The sequence below is a fragment of the Maniola jurtina genome, chromosome 27 (genome assembly GCF_905333055.1).
Source record: "Maniola jurtina chromosome 27, ilManJurt1.1, whole genome shotgun sequence".
Lineage (NCBI taxonomy): Eukaryota > Metazoa > Arthropoda > Insecta > Lepidoptera > Nymphalidae > Maniola > Maniola jurtina.
The window spans coordinates 2,200,514-2,225,595 of NC_060055.1; the positions used below are offsets into that span (position 1 = coordinate 2,200,514).

At 37.1% G+C, this 25,082-nt stretch overlaps 2 protein-coding genes across 3 annotated transcripts in view; both read left to right on the forward strand.

Moving 5' to 3' along the window:
• Window positions 1-302: 302 nt before the first annotated feature.
• On the forward strand, window positions 303-11,031 carry LOC123878984 (dymeclin). Its single transcript, XM_045926433.1, has 17 exons — window positions 303-410; window positions 1,025-1,165; window positions 1,945-2,091; window positions 2,661-2,787; window positions 3,132-3,286; window positions 3,685-3,804; window positions 4,310-4,446; window positions 4,730-4,942; window positions 5,382-5,461; window positions 5,845-5,967; window positions 6,397-6,522; window positions 7,158-7,320; window positions 7,478-7,576; window positions 7,992-8,050; window positions 8,464-8,634; window positions 9,714-9,839; window positions 10,876-11,031. The coding sequence occupies exons 2-17, from the start codon at window positions 1,026-1,028 to the stop codon at window positions 11,023-11,025; spliced, it is 2,136 nt and encodes a 711-aa protein (XP_045782389.1). The 5' UTR covers window positions 303-410; window position 1,025; the 3' UTR covers window positions 11,026-11,031.
• A 10,503-nt stretch (window positions 11,032-21,534) lies between these two features.
• The window catches only part of LOC123878977, a 40,265-nt gene continuing 36,717 nt past the window's right edge, over window positions 21,535-25,082 (forward strand). Inside the window, exon 1 of one of the 2 annotated variants that reach the window (XM_045926386.1) lies at window positions 21,535-21,605. The gene's annotated coding sequence lies outside the window, so the exon portion shown is untranslated. Of the gene's footprint in view, window positions 21,606-24,817; window positions 25,062-25,082 lie in introns of those variants that run through there. The other variant, XM_045926387.1, reaches the window with a different exon arrangement.

Sequence of the window (25,082 nt, forward strand, 5' to 3'; positions counted from 1 at the left end):
AACATTGATTTAGGAGCGCCAGAGGTTTTTATAGACCTTTTCCTGTTCTGACGGTGAAACCGTTTTTACGTACTGGATAATAATTACCTATAATAAGAATTAGCCCGCTAGATGGGATTGCAGTAGAACTCAAGGGCTACTTGTTTTGGAATAAAACTAAAAAATCTGTCATCTTGTATAGCACACCGCTTCCAGTGTACTTTTTTATATGTCCACTTCAAAAATTAATTAGCTTACCGATGATGACATACACAGAGTATGTAGTACTTTGCTATGATGACATGATATGACATATGACAAATCGAATTTGACAATTCTGCAATGATTTCGTGGCTATTGGAAACATTGGAAAATAGTCAATAAATTTTTAATAAAACAACAATTATTAAGCTTCTACTATTCTGATTGAGGTAAGTGATACATATCTATATGAGAGGCTTAATTTTAAAACATGCTGCCCAACTCATTCCTAGAAGTTAGCGTATATAATATAAAAAAAATAGTTTTTGTAATCGCATAATTTCTGCCAATTTACCGGCTGTAATTGAATGATACGCTCATGAATTAGTGTAATATGATTTAATTACTTGTCCTTATTAAGTTTGAGAGCCCCGCACGATGTTTTTAAGGTCGAATCGTGGTCTAATACCATAAACTACGTAGTAGATATTTGTGAGAAAAAACAACGAAGTTTATCATTTTGTACGATAAATCAAAAACTAATTTGCATAAAAATAAATAAAAATATGTTTTAGAATGTACAGGTAAAGACCTCTCATATGATACCCCACTTGGTATTGAAACACATTTTTTTTGTGATGTTATTGTAACAAATATTATGGAAGAGCAGGGCCGCCTGCCTAAGTACTAGTAGTAATACTTACTGGGATGGTCCCAATTTCTATGTTGTATATAAATTAAAATTTACTAACCCCAAAACTGCTGTACCCTAGTCCCCAACAGAGTTCCAATATTGGAATCTATGAGATAAATAAATGTATATTGATTGATATTTTATTTTCAGGATGGGTATTGCTGTCAGTAAATACTCAGATATATCAAACAATGAGCTGCTGGCAAGATTTTGTTCAAACGAGGTCGTAAGCCCTAATGATCCGTTCTGGAACCAATTGTTGGCATTTAATATACAGATTCCGAATGATGCGTAAGTGTTTTTAGAGTTCTGCACCTCAAAACAAATAAAAGAACCCTTATAGGATCACTTTATTGTCTGTTGTGTGTGTCACAACCCATCAATGGAAGCAAAAGCTATGGATTACTTCCCATTGAGCTAGAATCATAAAATTTGGCAGGTAGTAATATCTTATAGCACAAGTAAAGAGAAAATTCAAAAACCATGATTTGTAGGAATATCACCAAAAAAAATTGAATTTCTTGTTAAAAATGGTACAGAATGACTGGTTTTTTGATACTAAAGAAAACTAGTTATTTCATAGTTTGAATTTTTCACTTCTGTCAGCAGTCCCCACTGGCTGCCAATTTTTTTTAAGGTTCCGTACATCAAAACGAAAAACGGACCCTTATAGGATCACTATTCACTTTGTTGTCTGTCTGTCTGTGTGTCTGTTTGTCTGTCGTGTCTGTCAAGAAAACCTATAAGGTACTTTCTGTTGACCTAGAATCATGAAATTTGGCAGGTAGGGTGGTCTTATAGCACAAGTAAAGGAAAAAATCTGAAAACCGTAAATTTATGGTTGCATCACACAGAAAAAAATTAAAATGTGTTTCAATTTTTAAAGTAAGATAACTATATCAAGTGGGGTATCATATGAAAGGGCTTTACTTGTACATTCTAAAACAGATTTTTATTTATTTTTAAGCATAATAGTTTTTGATTTATTGTGCAAAATGTTGAAAAAAAATACCAGAGTATGGAACCCTCAGTGTGCGAGTCTGACTTGCACTTGGTCGGTTGTTTTTCAGCGATGAACAGTTGATGTTTGACACATGTTCGGATGCGCTGCTTCAAAAATTCCTGCAGAACAACCCCCAGACTGGGAACTTGGGTTCCCTGGTGCAAGTGTTCATAACCCGTGCTACGGAGTTGCTTGCGGCGCCTAATTCCGACAAGTACGTGAATTATCATCATCATCACACTCACACATCACTCTCAAAGTTTGTGTGTATGTCTGTTACACGCAAAAACTGCTGAACAGATTTGGCTGAAATTTGAAATGGAGATAGGTTATATAGGCAAACTATGTGCCTTACCCATTGCCACTTCAGCTTTGTACCCGTTGAGCTATCCTGGTTGGTAATATGAAAGCACAATAATTGAAACAAAATCAACAAAATCTTTCTCGTCACGAATCGAAGCCAAGGAAAATGTGTCGCGTACGCCGCGTCTCTAAGCGCGGGCAGCACGTGCGGGGGGCTTCCCTCGTCGCCTCCCCGCGCGTCTCCTCCCTTGCATAAGTGGCAGCCGAACAGCTAGTATGACGTAGATTATTGTAAATTGAACAATTGAAAAGAGCAACCGCCGAGTTTCTTGCTGGTTCTTCTCGGTAGGAACGGCATTCCGAACCAGTGGTAAATTATTTGACGATTCAAAAGCACTTGTAAAAGTTTATTTGAATAAAACTCTATTCTATTCTATTCTATATGAAAAAAGAGGGTTAAAAAAGATTTGGGTTTTTCAGTGTAATGCTGGCATGGCAAAGTTACAATGCTTTGTTTGTCATACGGGCAGTCACAAAGTATCTGGTTGAAATGGTTCCAGAGTACGAACTCTGCATACATCTGGACGTACAGGCGAGGACAGTAAATGTAAGTATTTATCCTAAATCCACGCGGACCATGTCGCGGGCATCATCTAGTAATATTCTAAAGGTTTTTTTAAACACAAAAACACTGGGTAAAAAGGGGCCAGGTACTAGTCATGTTAAAATACTGAGGCCCCTGACTCGTGGGGGCCTCAGAATGTCAGTCATGTATTGTTGTATGTTGTCATGTAAGTAATGTTTTACTTCTAGTATTACTTTGAAATACTTCCATGTTTTAAAATTAAATATAGGACCAACATGTTTTATAGCTTTTTATTTTTAAAGTTTACTTGCAATATTTCTTATTGGAATATATATATTTTGAATGTAAAAAACTGTTTATTTCAGTCCCCCATGCCGCAAGATCAGTCGCCACCGTCTTCCCCCATACAAGAAGTGAGTGCGACAGACAATCAAGTGTCTTCCAAACCAATGAGCGGAGAAAGTCGGGTGGAGATGCTTATAGATGCTCTCATTGGTCTCATTATTGATGTTCCAATCACGTAAGTATTTCAAGTTAGATCATTTAATTTAAAAAACTTTTTGACAAAGAAATAAAATCTTTTTAAACTCTCTTCACTTATATTAAAATGATTACAGTATATTTTATTTTATACTCTTATATATTTTATAAACTATTCAATAAAAATATTTAAAATATCTAAAAAAATTATAGTTGTTAGGTTGTTATTTTGCCAAACAAAATTATATTATTTAAATTTAATGTAACACAATAATGAGTTCACTTGTGAAGTTTTGATTACGAAAATGGATTTTCAAATTCAGGATGGCAGAGTCATATGTTTTGAAAAAATTTGAAGTTTCACTTCTTTCACTTGTACATCGGAATCCGAATACATGTGACCTTTTCTTATTTAACACATTGTTTTTTCTTTAACAGAGACAATACATACTACCTACACTTGGAATGTATAAATACATTACTCGTCTTAATGTCTGTGTATATGTTTGCGGGTGTACATGGACAGACAAGACTAGTTGAGACTTCTTTGATATACAGGTATGATTTAAACTAATAATAGGACTGAGTTTTTCCATATTTTGATTTAATATATTTTCAGTATATTGTGTTATTATTATAGTTAAAATATATGGTAAAAAATTGTTAAGTATTCTTTTTGAGAAAATAAACTCTTTAAACCTAACCTAAGTATGAAAAATATTTTGCTTGAAAACTATGATTAACGAGCGACAGTAGACTGCATTGGCTGTCTTATTATTATTTGAACGTGTGATAATTTTTTTTAGTCCGCTACTGGCGAATGTGAAATTTAACAACGCGTGGCTTTAAAAATAATAATAGAAGTTAAGATTATTGAAAAGAGCAGCCATCAAGTTTCTTACAGGTTCTCGTCAGTGCAGGCCTTCTAAACTAGTGGTAGATTTACTAGTCAATTTAAAAGCACTGAAAATTCATTTGAAAAAATATTTCTATTATATTTTATTTTGATGTGTTTATTTTTTTATTTATAAATAAAAATATAATAAAGTTACATTTCTTACAGAACTCTATTTCAAGGCAGATATGGAATGCACGCACCTCTATTAGTGAAGACATTGTTAACAAATTTATCAAGTATGCTTCCAGCACCACCACAGTTTGGGGCCCAGGGGCCTGGCAGTATGTTGATCAATATCGCTTGTGAGTATGTTTATAGTTACTTAAAAATAATGTATTAGTTGTAAAATCTTTGAGGCCCCCGCTTCAAAGTAGCCTAGGGTCTGACAGTATATATTATTTTAAACCTGTAGTAATTTTACACTTTACTGTAAATATCATTTACTAATTTGTTGAGGCCTCTGCATAAAAGTGGCCTTGGAGGCACTTGTAACTTTTTTTAATAAATTAAACCAAACTTCTTTTTAGTAACAATGTAATGTTTAACCATGAATTAAGTATTTTTGTCAATATTTTTTTTTTCCAGCAAGTCTCTGGAGCATGCTAACATTCAACGCGACCACCCGTCAGACCATATACACTAATCCGCCATTACACCGACACGAATTACTCGATAGACTGAAAAAAGAGCATCCTGTTGCTAACCAATCGTGTCTCTTATTGCTTGCGTTGGCCAACCATTGTATTAGTGATGATAATTTGTATAGAACTGCTCTGTTACACTGCGACGATACCGCTGGTAAGTTTTAATCTTTGAATATTCATTCTATTAATGATGATAATATGTATAGAATGGATTTTTACTCTGCAAAGATATGGCAGTAATTCTGCTGTTTTATTGAGGCCCCTTTGATCAGGGGGCTTCAAAAGAAGGCTACTTGTAGTAGTAGATTTAAACTGTACCTAAGTCCTTAAAATCAGCGGGCCTTGGTTGTCTACGGCCTTTGAAAATTGGGGCCCTAAATAAATGAATATTAGAATAACAAATTTGATCTTAAAAAATCGAAATCACTTTTCTCCTCTTGAAGTATAATAACACCTAGAAATAAATATTTCTTAACTGAAGCCCCTTTGTAATATCAAACTTGTCATGCTGTCTCATTTTTTTTTAAAGAGAACTACAACTTGCTTTGGGGGCCTCAAGAAAGGCAGTTTTTTCACAAACTCTTTAATTTCAGAAAATTCAGCCACAACACCACATAGAGATACAAATGGAAGCGTCACACAAGTCACACCGCCTCGGATAGACATGGCAGCTGTAAGTAATAATTTACTTTGTCGTTTCAACCTTCGATCATTAACTCGCTTGTCCATACAAATGTATTATGCTAATTAATTATTCTATTACTTGTTGTCCTAGATATAAGATGAATATACTACTTTTTAGCTTTAAAAATCGAAAAGTTCTATAGAAAGCTGTATTTACACGAAGGTTGCGGGCATTGTCTAGTAAAGAAATATAATTAGGTTAGGTTTAAAGACGTTTAATTCTCATAAAGACAGAAAAGTCATTTACATGAGAACTTAATTCTAGGAATAAAGTTAACAATATTCACCATTTAATTAAGTACTCATTCAATGCATTTGTCGAAATAATTTCTAAACAACATTTATAAAAGTAGCAACTTTTGTTATTTTCAGTTACACAAAGCGCTATGTTCAACAGCGGGGTGTGAGCACTCAACTTTATTGTTATATTTGATGCTACACTCTTGCAAGGCGTACAAGAGACATGTTAGCAACGTGGCTAATGTCGAACATTTGGTGAGTATGACGCCTTTAATACACCAATCCATTCGCAATTCGCATGCAGGACTAAAATGACTAACGTAAACATACCTTTGACGTAAACGTGCTTTATTGCAAGAAAAAAGAAGGGAAGCATGCTAGGGTGCAAAGGCGACTTTATCTTTAAAGTGATCTTTTAAAGGTGTTGATGTTCTGCTGCCGCGCACGAAAGTGAATTTTGGTTTACGTTGAGGCCCCCGGCTCAAGAGAGCCTTAATCGTTTACTGTTAACTTCCAGTAAAATGCAAACTGTCCCTAATAAACTTACATTACCAAAAATCAACATTATTATCAGACTAGTGAATACCAACTAGGGACCCAACTCTTGGGTATAACATATGTGTGGCACTATTTTAAAAATAAACTTTATTCTTTCTTTCTTTCTAAATAGATATTTTGTTTCAGATAGTGCCTATATTACAAGTGTTATATAATGCTCCGGACAGCAATTCACATCACATCTATATGTCACTAATTGTGCTGCTAATACTAACTGAAGACGACGCTCTTATCAAGAACGTGCATTTAATTGTAAGTATAAAAAATGCGCTCGCTGTGCTCGTGGTTATCGTCATCATCATCATCCCATCGCTGGCATACATGTGCTCAGAGAGGTCTTTTCTCAGAATGAGAAGGGTTGAGGTCATAGTCCACAACTCTGGCCAAGTGCAGATTGGCAGACTTCACACACCTTGGAGAACATTATGGAGAACTCTCAGGCATGCAGGTTTCCTCACGATGATCTCCTGCACCGTTAAAGCAAGTGATATTTTATTACTTAAAACGCACATAACTCTCGAAAAGTTAGAGGTGCGTGTCCGGGATCGAACCTCCGACCTCCCGAATCGGAAGCAAACGTCCTAATTATTTATTAAATAAATAATAATCACTAGATGATAGCCGCGACTTGTCCACATGGGTTTAGTTTGTTTTTAATCGCGTGGGAACTCTAAATAACTAAAACCTCCCGGCACAAAAGTAGCGTATGTCCTTCTCCGGAAAGAACTCTGTACCTTTCATTAAAATCGGTTCCAAAGCTAGCAGACAGACAGACAAAAACATTTCGCATTTATAATATTAGTATGGAGTATGGATGTATTTGCAAGAAAGTTGGCACAATTGAGGTACTTGTTTCGTTATGCTTGAAAATTTTCTTTTGTTTTCAGATGTTAAAAAACATCCCCTGGTACACGGAACGATCTATATCGGAGATATCGCTCGGGGGACTGATGGTGTTGGTTGTGGTTCGGGCGTTACAGTACAACATGGCGCGAGTGAGAGATAAATACCTACATACTAACTGCCTAGCCGCCATTGCGAATATGAGCTGTGAGTATAATATCTAATAATGTCCCATTGAATTATGACAGCGAATTTTTATTTTTGTTGAGGCCCCCGGCTTGAGAGGGCCTGTTTGTTTTTGGAGAAAATTATGCGCTCACTCCGCTTTTAAATATATGTAATACCTACTTTATTTTAATTGCAGGTGAATTTAGGAATCTTCACCCTTATGTGGCCCAAAGGTTAATATCGTTGTTCGAGACGTTAACCAAAAGAAGGGCTAGACTTTGTAGTGAAATTGAGGGTTAGTATTTTTTTAATCTCTTTTTTTTCTTTAAAAAAAATCAATGTGGCTATAGTGGCGTACATTTTGAGATCTCACTCGCCATTTATAACCCCCGACCCAAAAAGAGGGGTGTTATAAGTTTGACGTGTGTATCTGTATATCTGTCTGTGGCATCGTAGCTCCTAAACTAATGAACCGATTTTAATTTAGCTTTTTTTTGTTTGAAAGGTGGCTTGATCAAGAGTGTTCTTAGCTATAATCAAAGAAAATCGGTTCAGCCTTTTTAAAGTCATCAGCTCTTTTCTAGTTACTGTAACCTTCACTTGTCGGGGGTGTTATAAATTTTTAATTTACACTTGTACAATTGAGTTGTAAAACAACATATTTCATATCACTTATTTAAAAAAAAAAATTGTTTTTGTAAATATTTCAGGAGGTGATATTAATAGTATAGAGTTACCACATCATGCTGAGGAAAAAACGGAAGAAATTGTGAGTTTATTTTCTATTCAGATACAATCTCTTAGTTAGCCCTTGGTTGCAATCTCATCTGGTGGTAAGTGATGATGCAGTCTAAGATGGAAGCTGGCTAACCTGGAACGGATATGGCAGTTTTTTATTAAACTTTTTGGTTTCTATACGGCATCGTACCTTATTGCTAAATGACTTGAGGGCACTGCTATTTATTTTTATCCATTTTTTTTAATAGCGAGCAAACGGGCAGTCGGGTCACTTGATGTTAAATGATTACCGCCGCCTATAAACATTTGCAGCACCAGAGGAGCCACCAATTCGTTGTCGGTTATTTAAAAAAAAAAGTACATAGTGTTATATCATGTACGATGGCACGGAACCCGTCGTATACGAGTCCGACTCGCACTTGACCAGTTTTTTCGCATCAACAGATGGAACACATAGCTGTACTAGACGAGGTACTACGCATGTTGCTAGAGATCATCAACTCTTGTCTAACACATCAACTGGTCAACAACCTCAACCTGGTGTACGCGTTGCTGCACAAGAAGCAGCTGTTCCAGCAGCACGCGCATCATCACATCGCGCAGAACATCGAGATGGTGAGTGGTCACCGAAGATGTCATTTTTCTTGGTTGATACGTTTGTGTGACCTTTTTCCCCACTTTTCTTATGTGAATTAATATTGGCTACGCTCCAGGGTTTTAATCATGTTTTTAGGGTTCCGTACCTCAAAAGAAAAAACGGTGCCCTTATAGGATCACTTTCCTGTCTGTCTGTCTGTCTGTCTGTCTGTCTGTCCGTCTGTCGTGTGTGTCAAGAAATGACCTAGAATCATGAGATTTGGCAGGTAGGTAGGTCTTATAGCACAAGTAAAGGGAAAAATCTGAAAGCTGTGGATTTGTGGTTACATCACAAAAAATTGAAATGTGTTCATGAACAAATAAATCATTAGTATTTTAATTTTTCAAAGTAAGATAACTATACCAAGTGGGGCATCGTAGGAAAGGTACCTGTACATTATAAAACAGATTTTTATTTATTTTTATGAATAACTAACTGATGCCCGCGACTTCGTTCACGTGGATGTAGGTTTTTTTAAAATTCCCGTGGGAACTCTTTGATTTTCCGGGATAAAAAGTAGCCTATGTGCTAATCCAGGGTATAATCTATCTCCATTCTAAATTTCAGCCCAGTCCGTCCAGTAGTTTTTGCGTGAAGGAGTAACAAACATACACACACACACATACAAACTTTTTCATTTATAATATTAGTGTGATTTTTTTTGACTTATCATGCAAAATTTCTGAAAAATCACCAAAGTACGGAACCCTCGGTGCGCGAGTCTGACTCGCACTTGGGGCTGGTTTTCTTTTATTCCATTACAAGTTAGCAGTTAGCACTTGACTGAGATCTTACTTGGTGGTAAGTGATGATGCAGTCTAAGATTGGTATCTATAAAGCGCACTTTGACTTTACTTAGACTTAAGTTTCAGTTAAAACGAGACAGATTTACGCTAATGGTATAACGCTGTCTCGTTTTAACAGTGCCTTAGTCTGAGCAAAGTGAAAGTGCGCTGTATAGATCTCAGCCTAAGATGATAGTGGATTCACTATGGCAGTTTTTAGTACATCCGTGACCCTCATCTTATATCGAAATGATAAAGGTTGTCGCCCACAGGTGATAGGGTACTTCTCGACGCGGCTGCAGAGGGTGCAAGAGGGTACAGGCGGTGATCTAGGCGTGACCGAAGTTTTGCAGTGTATAAAGAAGGGTGCGGAACAGTGGTCGAGTGATAGGCTCAAGGTAATTATACCCAACTAGAGGATGCCCGCGATTTTGGTTTTTTAAATCCCGTAGGAACTCTTTGATTTCCCGGGATAAAAAGTCGCCTATGTCCTTCCCCGGAATGTATCCCAAGTCTGTACCAAACATCAAAATCGGTTCAGCGGTTGGGCCGTGCAAACGTAGCAGACAGACAGACACATTTTCGTATTTATAATATTAGTATGGATAATAGGTGATACCCGCGACTTCGTACGCGTGGATTTCGGTTTTTTTAAATCCCGTGGGAACTCTTTGATTTTCCGGGATAAAAAGTAGCCTATGTCCTTCCCAGGGATGTAAGCTATGTACCATTCATCAAACTCGGTTAAACTGTTGGACCGTGAAAAGCTAGCACACAGACAGATACACTAGCTGATGCCCGCGACTTTGTCCGCGTGGATTTAGGTATTTTTAAACATCCAGTAGGAACTCTGATATTTCGGGATAAAAAGTAGCCTATGTCCTTCCCCGGGATGTAAGCTAACTCTGTACCATTCATCAAAATCGGTTTAAGGGTTGGGCCGTGGAAAGCTAGCAGACATTTTTCTTCTGTTGGCAGTCACCACTGACCTCCAGTTTTTTTTAAAATTCAATTCTTGAGGTTGCAAAAGACCCCAAGTTAACAAGGGCTCTCTCCGTCACTTGTTCCATACAATCGAAGTTCCAATTCCATTTGAATATTAAGCATCCAAAGTCCATGAAATTTTGCAGACATATTCTAGAAACTAATATCCGTGCCTGTGATGTTTCAGATTTTTCTAAAAATATGTAGTTTTAAAATTACAGGGGCTCAAAGATTTGTATGTGAATTTTTAAGACCGCGTAACTTTGAAACCGAATATTTTAACAAAAATCTGGAAAACCACAGGCATAGATATTAGTTTCTAGAATATGTCTGCAACATTTCATAAACTTTGGTTGCTTAATATTCAAATAAAATTGGAACTACGTTTGTATGGAGCGAGTGACGGAGAGACACCTCTTAAGAAATATAACTTTTTATGTTTTTCCACAGAAATTCCCGGATCTAAAGTTCCGTTATGTGGAAGAGGACAGACCAGAAGAATTCTTCACCCCCTATGTGTGGGCGCTTATCAGCGCATGTGGAAACATTTACTGGGCGAGCGAATGTGGCGCCAGGGCTGCCGGCGATCTGCTCGCGTGATCATTTGATCATATACATAGCTACTGGCTAGTGACAACCCTGGCTTAGGACGTACAGGGCCACCCCTGTGACAGGATGATTATAGGTCAGAGAGAACTAGAGTGAGGGTATTCCCGGTTTGATCCTGAATCGACGATATGTCAAATATTAGGTGACGGTGGCGTGAAACTATAGAAAAACAAGAGGATGCCCGCGACTTCGTCCGCGTGGATTTACGTTTTAAAGATCCCGTGGGAACTGTTTGATTTTCCGGGATAAAATGCCTATGTCGATTACAGGGATGCAAGCTACCTCGGTACCAAATTTCATACAAATCGGTTAAGCGGATGGGTCTTAGGAATCCCGTGGGAACTGTTTGATTTTCCGGGATAAAAAGTAGCCTATGTCCGTCCTCGGGATATAAGCTAACCCTGTACCAAATCGGTTAAACTGTTGGGCCGTGAAAAGGTAGCAGACAGACAGACAAACAGACACACTTTCGCATTTATAATATTATTATAGTATGGATAGGGCTACCATAAGGCTACCTACGTCAAAATGTACTAACATTTGACACCTGCCAGTGACGTCGACGTTTTGTTAGAAGGTCCTTAACTGTTTTGAACTGTGATAAGCTCCCAATGAAGACTAGGCAGCTAAGCATGACATATTATAGTACACATGACACAACATAATAGTATAACGTAGATTCCCATAAAGAAAGGATTTTGAGAAATTTCAGCCAAGCAAAGCCTGGGCAGTTTAGCTAGTAGAAAGTAAATATGAAAAAAAAGTTATAGGATAATCATGATAGGTACTCTTGTCATAATTTTGGCGACCAATTTATTGTATGTATAATTAAAAAAATTGGGATTTAATCATAGATTTAATATGAAAAAAAAATATGTACAATATTAATATTATTATACTTCAAACGATTCTTACATTAGTTGCTACTTTGCAATAATGTACATGACTTTAGTTTTCTTTAGGGCCGGCGCACATATGGCGGAGCGCAGCGCAGAGCATTTTTCACAGTCAAGATATTATCGACATTGTCCTCATTGAAATAACATCTAAAATCAATTGTGCATCCGTGCGGATACTCGCACATCCGCGCGCAGTCCCGCGCGTGCTCGCACATTCTCTAGTACAAATTCGCGTAAAGGTGCCCACGCACTCGAACTGAACTGCGGCAGTGACGTACGGGCGTCGCGGCTGGAGAGAATATCGTACGGATCGCTGCCGCGACGCGCAGTTCAGTTGCAGTTCAGTTCAAGTGCGTGGGCACCTTAATGCGTCACACAATTAGAAAACTTCGCGGGCATGCTCTGCTCTGCGCTCCGCCATATGTGCGCCGGCCCTTAGACCTTATGTTTAAAATATTTATATGAAAATCTTATGTTTTTCTGAGTTGAAACTTTGTACGGTTGTCAGCACTTGCGTAAAGGTTTCTTATGTAGTACCATCAACCTAATTTGTATAATAGGTGGCGCTCGAGTCGCATCACAATCTATCAGGCATAAGCTAAGTTACCTTTAAGTATAAAGTCTAGTTTTTTACCTTGACTCCTTATATAAATTACATGATAATTAATATTTATTAATAATAATTTTCTCATTAATATGAATAATTTGTCATTTTATCTGGTTATCATTTGATTTATCATTTACTCTTTTCTTAAGGTTTGTTCAGACTATAAAAACATGTTTATATAACATAGTTTTTAATAATTTAGGCTATTTTTCTTCTCAAGTATTACAATTTCAAACAACGTGGGGATGTTAGGTAACAGAAGTTATATAACGTGTTACATAATCTGAACGCATCTTTACAAATTACAATTGTATTGTGTTATTATAACACAATCGATCGTGTACCATTAATGATCGATTTCATAGTAGTATAGTAATCGAAAATAGGGTATTTTGACAGCACGTAAAATTATATGTGATCTTTTGATAGTATCCGCATTGAATAAGAATTTTAGAAACCAACTGTTAAGTCAGTTAAGAAAAATACAAGATATTTTAAGGGGCATGGGACGGGCCTGCCCGCGAAATTCAAATTTAATTTGGTTTTTCGCATTTTTTAAACTAATATGACAACGTAGGCTTATGGCATTTTCAATTGCGACAATGGCAGTATCATCCTCACAGGTTTATATAAAAATCTTTACTTGTAAGGGTCCAGTTTAAGAAATTAGCTCTAGTATCGACAATAACTCACAAATTAGTCGATACTAAAGCTAATTTCTTAAATTAGTTTACGAATTGCGAAAAACCAAGTAAAATTTGAATTTTGCTGGCTGACCCATCGCTTTCACCTTAACGTAGAACAGTTTTAAAATCCTGTCAAATACCCTAATAATTTATTGGAGTTATATAATTTGTGTTACATGGTTAGTAGATGGTCATCTTTGGGTAAGTAAGTAGTATACAAAATAATTGCTATATAGAAATAATAAATAAAATATTATTTAAATATATTCATTGTTTCATTCACCTTTCTTTTATTTATACTATCCTATGCCCAGATTGTCACTCTTTTTAAATATGCCAAGTTTTGTCAAAATCGGTTGGTTGGTTAAAGAAAACCAACCAACCAAGTTATAATACACAAAGTAAGTTAGGTCTATGACACGGCTCTGCTCGCGAAATTCAAACTTAATTTGGTTTTTTACAATTTGTAAACGAATGCGACAAAGTAGGCTTATGGAATTTTAATTACGCCAATGGCAGTATCATTCTCACAGGTTTCTATGAAAATCTTTACTTGAAGGTTTAAAAATTAGTTATAGTATCGACTAATCTGTGAGTAACTCATGTCAAACTCATTATTTTGACTAATTTCTTAAACTGAACACTTTCAAGTAAAGATTTTTATGTAATCCTGTGGAGATGATACTGCCATTGTCGGAATTAGAATGCCATAAGCCTACTTTGTCGTATTAGTTTACAAATTGCGAAAAACCAAATTAAATTTGAATTTCGCGGGCAGACCCGTCTCTTGCACCATTAAGTAAATTCAAATTCAAAATATTTTTATTCAGTTAGACTTTTACAAGTTCTTTTGAATCGTCAAAAGCATCTACCACTGGTTCGGAATGCATTTCCTACCGAGAAGAACCAGCAAGAAACTCTGCGGTTTTAAAAAGACTGGCAATCATAAAATGACGTTTGAAAATTGGCAAAGCAAATATTTTGTTATGGCAACCCTGCAAGGAAATCAATCAATCGTGTTCGCGATGTTTTTTGCGCATAAAAATTGTTTTCTTGTAATGTGTATTAATTAAAACCCAGAAAAACTCTTAAAACGTGAGAAATCTGTTCATTAATTCGAAATCTATTGACTTGACTGTAGTTTAATTTTTGTGGGCGGCTGAATAGCTCCTGATCCTTGCTTCGGTTCGGCAGGTAGGTGTTGTTTTTATATTTTTTTTATTCACAAGTTCAAGTTTGGAACGTCTTTGTTTCAAACTTCGAACGCAAAGTCGTGAACTTAATTTTTTAATTAAAATGTTTTCGGAAACCTGTTTCGTAAATGTGTATTCTCAAGTTAAAAGCTGATGTGTCAATACTCAATTCGTCTTTATAGTTGGTATATTTATTTATTTACCTACAATTCCCTTCAATTTTAAATAATACAGTCGTATTTTAAGTTATTTATGAATTGTTAATTAATTAATTATTACCAGTTCATGGTACAGCTGCAATGATAGTACCTAGATTGAAAATCTTGCAACTTTGCAAGTAGCAAAGTCCACACTATACCTACTGAAAATATGAATGTTTTTTTAATTACTAAGCTATTAAATATACCTAACTGCAAGTATAGGCCGTATTGTAGTGTCTTCATTCCTTTTAAGTTATATAATATTCATGGCTACTTCCATAATCAGTAGTGTTTTCTCACAATCCATGTTATCTTTAAAACAAGAATGTGTAAGCAAGCACCTTCCATGTAAATGTGTCCCATCTTTTTCAATTTTCTCAAAGGTGTATGAAGTCTAAAAGGAACCAAAGGCTTAATTTGCTATAATCCGCCAAACCAAAGAAATCTGTATGGTGCAACATGCAGCATGCAACATGCACCGCCCGCCCTCCCAAAACCACTCACAGTGAATGGTTTTGGGATTTGTGTGGTGCTGCGTGGTGGTGGTGTGTATGGCTTGCTTGGTGGCCATACAGATTTCTTTGGTTTGGCAGATTATAGCAAATTAAGGCTTTGGTTCCTTGTATATGATGGACTTCTGCAAAATAACGCCTGCTTCTATACTGTATGTATGAAGTCTGCCAATCATTCTCATTCTGAGAGGAGATGTGTGTCTATATTTCGGCTCATAGTTCGTAAACCGGTACACATTATGGTCTCAAGCTGCTAGAATAGTGTTCTGTTCTGTTCACCTAGTGGAGGCCCACTAGGTGAACAGACAACATCAAAGGAGTTACAGGGAGCCACTGAATGGCAGTGGATGCAGTATGTGGACTTCTCTAAAAGATGCCTATATCCAGCAGTGGACGTCTATCAAGCGAAAAGAGCAACCGCCGAGTTTCTTGCTGGTTTTTCTCGGTAGGAACAGCATTTTGAACCAGAGTTAAATTATTTTGAAGCACTTGTAATAAAAATCTATTCTATCGGTTGATGTTGTTGTGTGTCGTTATTGATTTTTAAAAACAATATTTAATATGCAAATATTAAGTATGTTAATAGCAATAATCACATGCCACATGCCAAGTTAAGCATGACAGTCAGTATGCAGCAATCTGCTCACTCAACTGTGGTAGATTTTAAAGATAAAGATATTTTGGGCTATGGCTGATACTCAATCAAGTGATCACCACTCATCACTCCATCACTAACTTCCAGTCTCCTCTCTGAATGAAAAGGGCTTGGCTATATCCACCACGCTGGACAAGTGTGGATTGACAGACTTTACCCACCTTACAAAACATTATGGCGAACTCCCAGGCATGTAGATTGTAGGTTTCCTCACGTTTGCCTTCACAGTTAAAGCAAGTGATATTTTTAAAAACCTTAATTCACGAGGACGAAGTCGCAGGCATCAGCTTTCATACTAAGATTATAAAGGCGAAAGTATGTGTGTGTGTATGTTTGTTACACCTTCACGCAAAAACTACTTGTAGATAGATAATACCCTGGTTTAACACATGGCTACTTTTTATTCCAAAAAATCAAAGAGTTCGCACGGGATTTCGGAAAACCTAAATCCACGCGGACGAAGTCGCGGGCATCAGCTAGTTGGACTATGAACGTATAAAAGTGACCTCAAAACATGTCATCATCTTAAAAGGCGATAAAACAAAAATGCATCATTTTATTATCTATAATTCTATAGCTTTGTCATTCCAATCCAATCTTTAAAATTATATACATTTTGGGCTAAAATTAAATAAGTAATGGTGGAGTGAAGAAGACATTTTTAACCCCCGACCCAAAAAGAGGGGTGTTATAAGTTTGACGTGTGTATCTGTGTATCTGTCTGTGGCATCGTAGCTCCTAAACTAATGAACCGATTTTAATTTAGTTAGTTTTTTGTTTGAAAGATGGCTTGATCGAGAGTGTTCTTATCTATAATCTAAGAAAATCAAGTTCAGCCGTTTGAAAGTTATCAGCTCTTTTCTAGTTACTGTAACCTTCACTTGTCGGGGTTGTTATAAATTTTCAATTTATACTTGTAACCTCTTCTTTAGGTCATTTTATTCATCTTAACTTGGAAGCATTCCCAAACCCTTCTCATTCTGAGGATGAAATCTATAGACCGTACTTTGACTTTATTTATACATTTTCAGTTAAAGCGAGACAGATTTATGCGAGCTGTATAACCCTGTCTCCTTTTAACAGTGTCATAAGTCTGAGCAAAAACTGATGGCTTTATTCAAAAATTCAAAATATTTTTATTCAATTAGACTTTTACAAGTACTTTTGAACCGTCTACCACTGGTCCGGAATGCCTCTCCTACCTAACCTGCAAGAAACTCGGCGGTTGCTCTTTTCAAAGATTTGATACACAATATTATGCCATGTATAAAAGTAATTGAAGTCCCGCGCATTGCTGGAGCGAGCTGCAGGTCAAATCCACGCTCTTTTATCATTTACATAATCTTCGATTGTATAAAATGCTTTTCTCAGGAGCATAGTTTTAATAGATTTTTAAACTTGTGTAAAGGCAAGTCTAAAATGGATTGAGGAATTCATAACTGGATTATTCATAACACAAGTTACGAATATAGTTAACAGTTTTATTTATTAATCCATCATGGCCCGTTTAGCAAGCCTTTTCCGGCATCGGATACTAATTTAGGTAGGTAAAAGACGCGATGTGAATCCTATTACATAAAACATACATACACACATAGATACATACATAGACTGCTAAAATCATAACCCTTCCTTTTGGCTTTGCCGCAGGCGGGTAAAAACATACGAGTACGTTGTCTACATTTACTTTGTATTCGTTAAAGTCCAATACCCCACTTGGTATAGTTATCTTATTTTGAAAATTGAAAATACTAATCATTTATTTGTTCATGAACAAATTTTTTTGTGATGTAACCACAAATTCAAGATTCTCGGATTTTTTCCTTTACTTATGCTATAAGACCTACCAAACATAATTCTAGGTCAACGGGAAGTACTCTATAGGTTTACTTGACAGACACGACAGACGGACAGACAGACAACAAAGTGATCCTGTAAGGGTCCGTTTTCCCTTTTGAGGTACGGTACCCTAAAAAGTGTCATTTCTTGTACGATGGTACGGAACCCTTTCGTGAGAGTCCAACTCGCACTTGACCGGTTCTTTATTGATATTATAATGCTCACAGCACCTGTGGTGATTACGACAGTTTCCCGCCATAAGTTTGACAGTTCATGGCGCGAAATGCGGAACAGCGCGCGCGTGAGTTCGCGTTCGAATTTTAAAATAGTTTCTGTTTCTGGCCAGTGCATAATTTGTGTCTTGTGATATGAGGACTCCTGGAATAAAATAGTTTCTATTTAAAGTACAAGTAATTTAAAAACCAGTAACTATTTATCTTTTTTGAAAGCTTTTTGAGAATTTTTCTTTTGGTTTTAGGTTCCGTGCTTCAAAAGGAAAGCGGAACCCTTATAGGATCACTTCGTTGTCTGTCTGTCTGTCTGTCTTTCGTGCCTGTCAAAAAAACCCGTAGGGTACTTCCCGTTGTACTAGAATCATGAAATTTGGCAGGTAGGTAGCTCTTGTAGGACAAGCAAAGGAAAAAATCCGGAAACCGTGAATTTGTGGTTACATCATCACAAAAAAAAATGTGTTTCAATTTTCAAAGTAAGATAACTATACCAAAAGGGGTATCATATGAAAGGGCTTTATCTGTACATTCTAAAACAGTTTTTTTTTTTTATTTTAAAGCATAATAGTTTTTGATTAATTATCGTGCAAAAAAATAGCCAAGTACGGAACCCTCGGTGCGCGAGTCTGGCTTGCACTTGGCCGGGTTTTTTTTTCACGGATATCCGCGAATAAATTGTAAGTTGAGTTCTAAGTTTTTGAACTTAGAATTTTAGTTCAGTGGAAGTTTTTAAACGCACAGACTACAGAGTATATAGCCAAGTTTACTTTTGAATGCGTCTACTTTGATCATCTGTGTATATTGTCTGCGACTTGTCTTATTTCCTATCTCAAAATACTAACATCTAGATTGCCTAGACTGCATCGGGGATTTGGACACCAGCCAGGCTGAGTTCGATGACCTATCTTTTTTATTTATTTAGCCTTAGTTGGTAATCTTAGATTCTTGGTGCATTGCAGGTGTCTATAACTATAACTTTTTCTATGAACTATAGAAGTTGCTCGCGACTTCGTCCGCGTGGATTTAGGCTTTAAAATTCTTAGAAAACTCTTTGGCTAGTTGGTAACCTACCAAAGAATTATCCCTGTTGAAACCCGGTCAAGTGCGAGTCGGACTCACTCACGAAGGATTCCGTACCGTAGTACAAGATGATAATATAACACTTTTATGTGCAGCACTGCAAGTCAATTACTGACAGCACTATCTACATGTGATATAATAAACTTGTTATTTTTTCGTGAACACATAAATTTTTTTTTTGTGTGATATAACCACGAACTCACAGTTTTCGGATTTTTTGCTTTACCTTTGCTATAACACCTAGGTACCTACCTGCCAAAATTCATGATTTTAGGTCAACGGGAAGTACCCTATAGGTTTTTCTTGACAGACACAACAGACAACAGAGTGATCCTATAAAGGGTTAATTTTTTCCTTTTGTGGTACGGAATTACGGAACCCTAAAAACAAATCTAACAAGTCTTGTACATACAGTAAACGTGTATTAATTCTGTACTCGTCTCAAAACAAAGTGAAACGGACTTAGAGATTTCCTTCCACTTAATTTATGCTCACAATAAAACTAACATCTCGCTCAGATGTGGTATTTTTAGACGGATGTAGCGTGGATGCGAAGGATTCACTAAATTTCAGTTAATCTGAACTTTGCTTTGATTTAACCCTGTCTTTATATTGCAACTATTTATTGAAAGGACAACTTCTTTAGGCGCGTTGGGTGATTTTGAGATGGTTAGCAACTTCAAGATCGCGCCACCGAAAAAAAAATAAAGCCTTTATTCCAATGTATTACAATAATCATTTTATACACTATCACACGAATTACAATTATTAGATTTTATTATGACAATTATAGGTATCTAAGTATATTAAGATTTACAGTTCCAAAAGTTAAAAAAATAAATATGAAATAATCACATCGTCATCACCATCACCGAAATACTAATTTTATTCGTTTTTAGAATTCGCTACCCAAAGGGTAAAAACGGAGCCTTAGTAATGACACTCTGCTGTCTGTCTGTCTGTCCGTCCGCGTGTCACAGGTCTCTAGTTATAAGTTTGGAATTATATAATTTCTAAATATCTGCTCTGGACTGGTAGGAGGCTTCGGCCATGGCTAGTTAGTTACCACCCGACCGGCATAGCCGTGCCGCCAAGCAATTTAGCATTCCGGTACAATGCCGTGTAGAGACCAAAGGATTATTAAAGTTTTTATTATGCCATGCGCCTTCCAGGTGAGCCCGCTTCTATCTTAGACTGCATCATCACTTACCAGTTACCATCAGGTGAGATTGCTGTCAAGGGCTAACTTGTATCTGAACAAAAAGAGCCTCAATAGCTCAACAGTTGAGGAGCGGACTGAATTCCGAAAGGTCGGCGGTTCAAACCCCACCCGTTGCACTATTGTCGTACCTACTCCTAACACAGCTTTGCGCTTAGTTGGAGGGGAAAGGGGAATATTAGTCATGATTAGCATGGCTAATAATCTTTTTTTAACTTGCACTACCAGAGGAACCACCAATGCGTGCCAACTTTCCAGGAGTTTGTTGATTTGCCCCTTGAATAACCTCATGTTAAAATCTAGTGGGAACGCCATTGAAGGGAGTATTTATACGTCAGATGCAATGATCTGAGTCAAGATATACAATTTAATATCCGCCACATTTCGTCACTCAGAATTAATGCGATACATAAACCACTGCCAACTTCTACAGAAAGAGACGACGACATCTTTGAATCATCGCATAAGTATGTGTGAAATTAACAGATAAAAGTTTTTTTTAGCAATATTTGAAGTGAAACTTCTTTAGGCGCGTTCGGGGGAATGGGTAAAAACTTCAAGGTCACGTCACCGACATGCTAATTTTATTAGCTTTTTAAAATTTGTTCCTATTAAGGCTTCATTTTTAATGGAAGTGTCAACTAGTAAGCTTTCGGTAGCCGGAACACCTAACGGCTCCAATTTTCTTTATCAGTTTTGAGATTTCACTTCTGTTGGCAGTCTAACTGCCAATTTTTTTTACATATAAATTGCGAACAATTCGGTGGATCGCCGGGCTAGAAGACTCATTGGTGACGAAGCACTGATTAATACTAAACTCCAAAGTTTGGAACATCGGCGCAAAGTTGCCAATCTATCGGTATTCTACAGGATATATTTCGGAGAGTGTGCACAAGAACTCTTTGACCTGGTTCCTCCTTCACCTTTCTACCATCGTACTGCCAGGCATCGTCAAGTCTGCATCCGTACGTAGTCGAAATTCCTCGAACACGTACGAAGCGATATGCTTCCTCGTTTCTAATCCGAACCGCTAGGATATGGAACGCTCTTCCGGCATCAGTTTTCCCTCCCACTTTTAATATGGGTACCTTCAAGTCAAGTGTGAATAGGCAACTTCTAGGCAAGCGCGCTCCATCTTAGGCTGCATCATCACTTGCTAGCAGGTCTGATTGCAGCCAAGCGCTAGTGTGTATAATTAAAAAAAAAAGAACAGACGCTTCACCCGGTTAAGTGATTACCGCCACCTATGAATATTTGCAGCACCAGAGGAACCACCAGTTTTACAGGGATTATTTTATCAAATATTTTGCATATACATACGTCTTCAATATTTCTATAAATAATAAGTTAATAACACCCGTTCCTGAAAGTCAGTGTTTTCACACGTCCAGTTAGTTACCGCTAAGCACGCTGTCGTTACGGGACTCTCGCTCGTGCTTGATTGACATACGGTGTGTTTATGGTTTATAATGTTTAGGCTGTGGCTTTTTATTATCTGTGTCCTCTCGCGGTGCGCTAAGATTATTATTTAGGCTGTGGCTTTTTTACCCGTGTCCCTTTTGGCTCGTAATATAATATGTCTACATACGGAACCTCTGAGCAAAATATAAGCTTCTAAGGTCGAAATCTATAAAGCGCATTTTGACTTTGACTTAAGTTTCAGTTAAAACGAGACAACTTTATGACAGGCGGTATAACGCTGTCTCGTTCTCTTTCAGGAACTTGTTATTAACTTATCTTAATTCTAAATACGTAAAAGGAAAAGTCCTCACTGACTGAGTCACACCCAAAGCACAGCCCAAAGCCCTAAACTCTTAGGCTGAGATCTATTTCCACGAATTTTGATTCGCAGTGCGGGCTTCTCTATATGATTGCAAGTGTTAGAGCTAGCGAGCATCACCGTCCTTGTTTTCCCCCCGCAAAATCTGTGAACTATAGAACTTATGTAGTTCTAAGCGAAGCGCGCGCACTCCGGAATTACTTCCGCACCGGATTTAAATTCATTTTGCGGAAAAAAATAGCGAGATTTTTATTCGCTTTGCTCTCATAATGTGGCTTTTTTGATTTACTAAATCTCCTATTTACTAAAACTGGTTAAACTTAAAAACTAAATTAGGAATTAGGTACACGCATTACGCCCAGTTGAACAAGTGTTTTATGCTTTATCTATACTAATATTATAAATGCGAAAGTATGTCTGTCTGTCTGTCTGTCTGTCTGTCTGCTACGTTTTCACAGCCCAACCGCTGAACCGATTTTAATGAAATTTGGTACAGACTTGGGATACATCCCGGGGAAGGACATAGGCTACTTTTTATCCCGGAAAATCAAAGAGTTCCTATGGGATTAAAAAACCGAAATACACGCGGGTGAAGCCGCGGGCATCCCCTAGTCTCTTATATTCTAAAAAAGTTAAAAGCATCGGTGAAACCCGTAACAAAGTTTATAAGAACAGCTGCTGAACGATGATTCAACATCCCTTTACATTCCTCAAAACAAACAACGTGATTCAAAGGTTATGCTTTTATTTTTACTTTTACTCTCGTCTTTCAAGTTTTGTATGTTACTTTTCTACAAGTATGTACAGTTAGTAAGGACTTCGTCTGTGTTGGTGTTAGCTGGCGGGCGTGCTCTGCCTTTTTGGAGTGTTTTTTTTTTTGTTAAAACTGACTGGAAAGCGCTCTAAGGGCGTGCCGTGCGTATATCGGCGAGCGACGGCACAGACGGGGTCCATACTTGTATAGTTTAACTAACTTGTTACAAATAACAACAAACTTGACATTGGCTAATCTTTGTAAAGCCAGACGAGAGAGAGAGAGAGTTAGTAACTATATCACTACCCATATGTCACAAACGATTGTTTATGGTTAAATACTCTGAGACTTGAAAATGGCGTAGGCTACTTCTTATCCCAGAAAATCAAAGACCCTACGGGATTTTTAAAAATATACGTGGACGAAGTCGCACGCATCATATAGTAGGATATAGATAATCTAATCTATGGTTTCTAATAAAAAAATGAAAGTATATAATATTTAAAATATTTTAATCAGTGACCGGGGAATTGTGTTTACTCTTTTAAAAACTACTTTGCAACTTATTTATATTCAATTGTTAGAATTAAACTAAGCTTTGCTTTCATGAAAAAAATATTTATTGTAAGAAATCAAAAAGCGATCACTTGTTGTAAGAATCTTGTAACACGTGAAATAAAGTACCTGTGTAACTAAATCCAACCCAGCATTTAAATATTTAAAAAAATAGGTTATTCAAAAAGGAATCGAATAAATTACTTATAAAAAAAAATTAATGGACATTTTTTTTTCTCTCTCGTCTGGCTTTACAAAGATTAGCCAATGTCAAGTTTGTAGTTATTTGTAACAAGTTAGGGGAAACTATACAAGTATGGACCCCGTCTGTGCCGGCGCTCGCTGACACACGCACGGCACCCCCTTAGAGCGCTTTAACACTCCAAAAAGGCAGAGTACGCCCGCCAGCTAACACCAACACAAGTCGGACATTAATTTACACTGTGACAAATAGGATCATAATTAATACGCCATTTTTAATCTGTGATATAGAGTCGACCGTTATAAATGGCGGCAATATTTCACGAAGATCACAGGTTATATCGGCCCAATTATGAGGGAAGCCAGTATTTTTGTATTTCCTCATGCCTTGGAAATGTCGTGTTGTCGATTGCGTGACTGTCTTGGCGGGTTGCCGATTTTGGCTGTTACGTCAGCTGAATAAAGCGTTTGAAGAATGGGCTACTCGAATTGTCAAAGTTTGTAGTTGTCTATAGTTTTTATTGCTGATTTTTATCTGTGCAAGTTTGTGTTCAATGTTTCTTTATATTTTTTTTGGGTTCCGTACTTCAAAAGGAACAACGGAACCCTTATAGGATTACTTTGTTGTCTGTCTGTCTGTGTCTGTCTGTCCGTCTGTCGTGTCTATCAAGAAAACCTATAGAATTACGAAATTTGGCCTTATAAGGTCTTATAGCACAAGTAATGGAATAAATCCGAAAGCCGTGAACTTGTGGTTAATATAAGTACGCTGGATCTGCAATTGCCGATCCGTTTTTGAAGATACTTGATTTTCGCTATTTTGTCGCTGATAGCGGTAGTGAGTGTCATAATGTGACCGTACTAAACTAAATCTTAGAAATGAGATATCTGTCAACATGAAGACCATTCCATTCCATCAGCCTGTATGCATCCACTACTGGACATAGGCCTTTCCAAGAGCGCGCCACCAAACACGGTCCTCCGCATTCCTCATCCACCTTCCCACCTCACCTTCACCTTCTTCAGATCATCGGTCCAGCGGGCTGGAGGTCGTCCCACACTGTGGTTACCGGCACGCGGTCTCCACTCCAGAACACATCTGCCCAATCGGCCGTTGGTTCTGCGACAGACATGACCTGCCCACTGCCACTTCAGCTTGCTGATCCTTTGAGCTTTGTCGGTCGCTTTTGTTCTTCTGCAAATCTCCTTAAAATATATTATAACTAACTGAATATATCATGCATTAATAACTTCGTTGGTCATAATAATAAAAATAAACATTAAAATTACACATTACAACTGTCTCCACATAAATAATCACGCATGTATTTTCATTTCGTAGACACAAAACGAAAATAAATACACCAACACCCGCTGCATTTCAATGCAGGGTTTTTTTTTTCGAATTCTAAATTTGAACGTGGCCACGCGCCAGTCTCGACGCGTGCGCATCGCGTCGCGCATTTCTGAACGGAACGGTTTTACTTTTTTAATTAAATTCTAGATTTTTTTTAAATCTATGGAGCATGGACACAGTTTGGAATTTTTCTGTGCTTATTATTAAAAAAACATAATTGTAAGACGGATTTTAAGTGCCAAACGTTTGGACTTTTCTCGGTAAATATTAAAAAAAAAAAC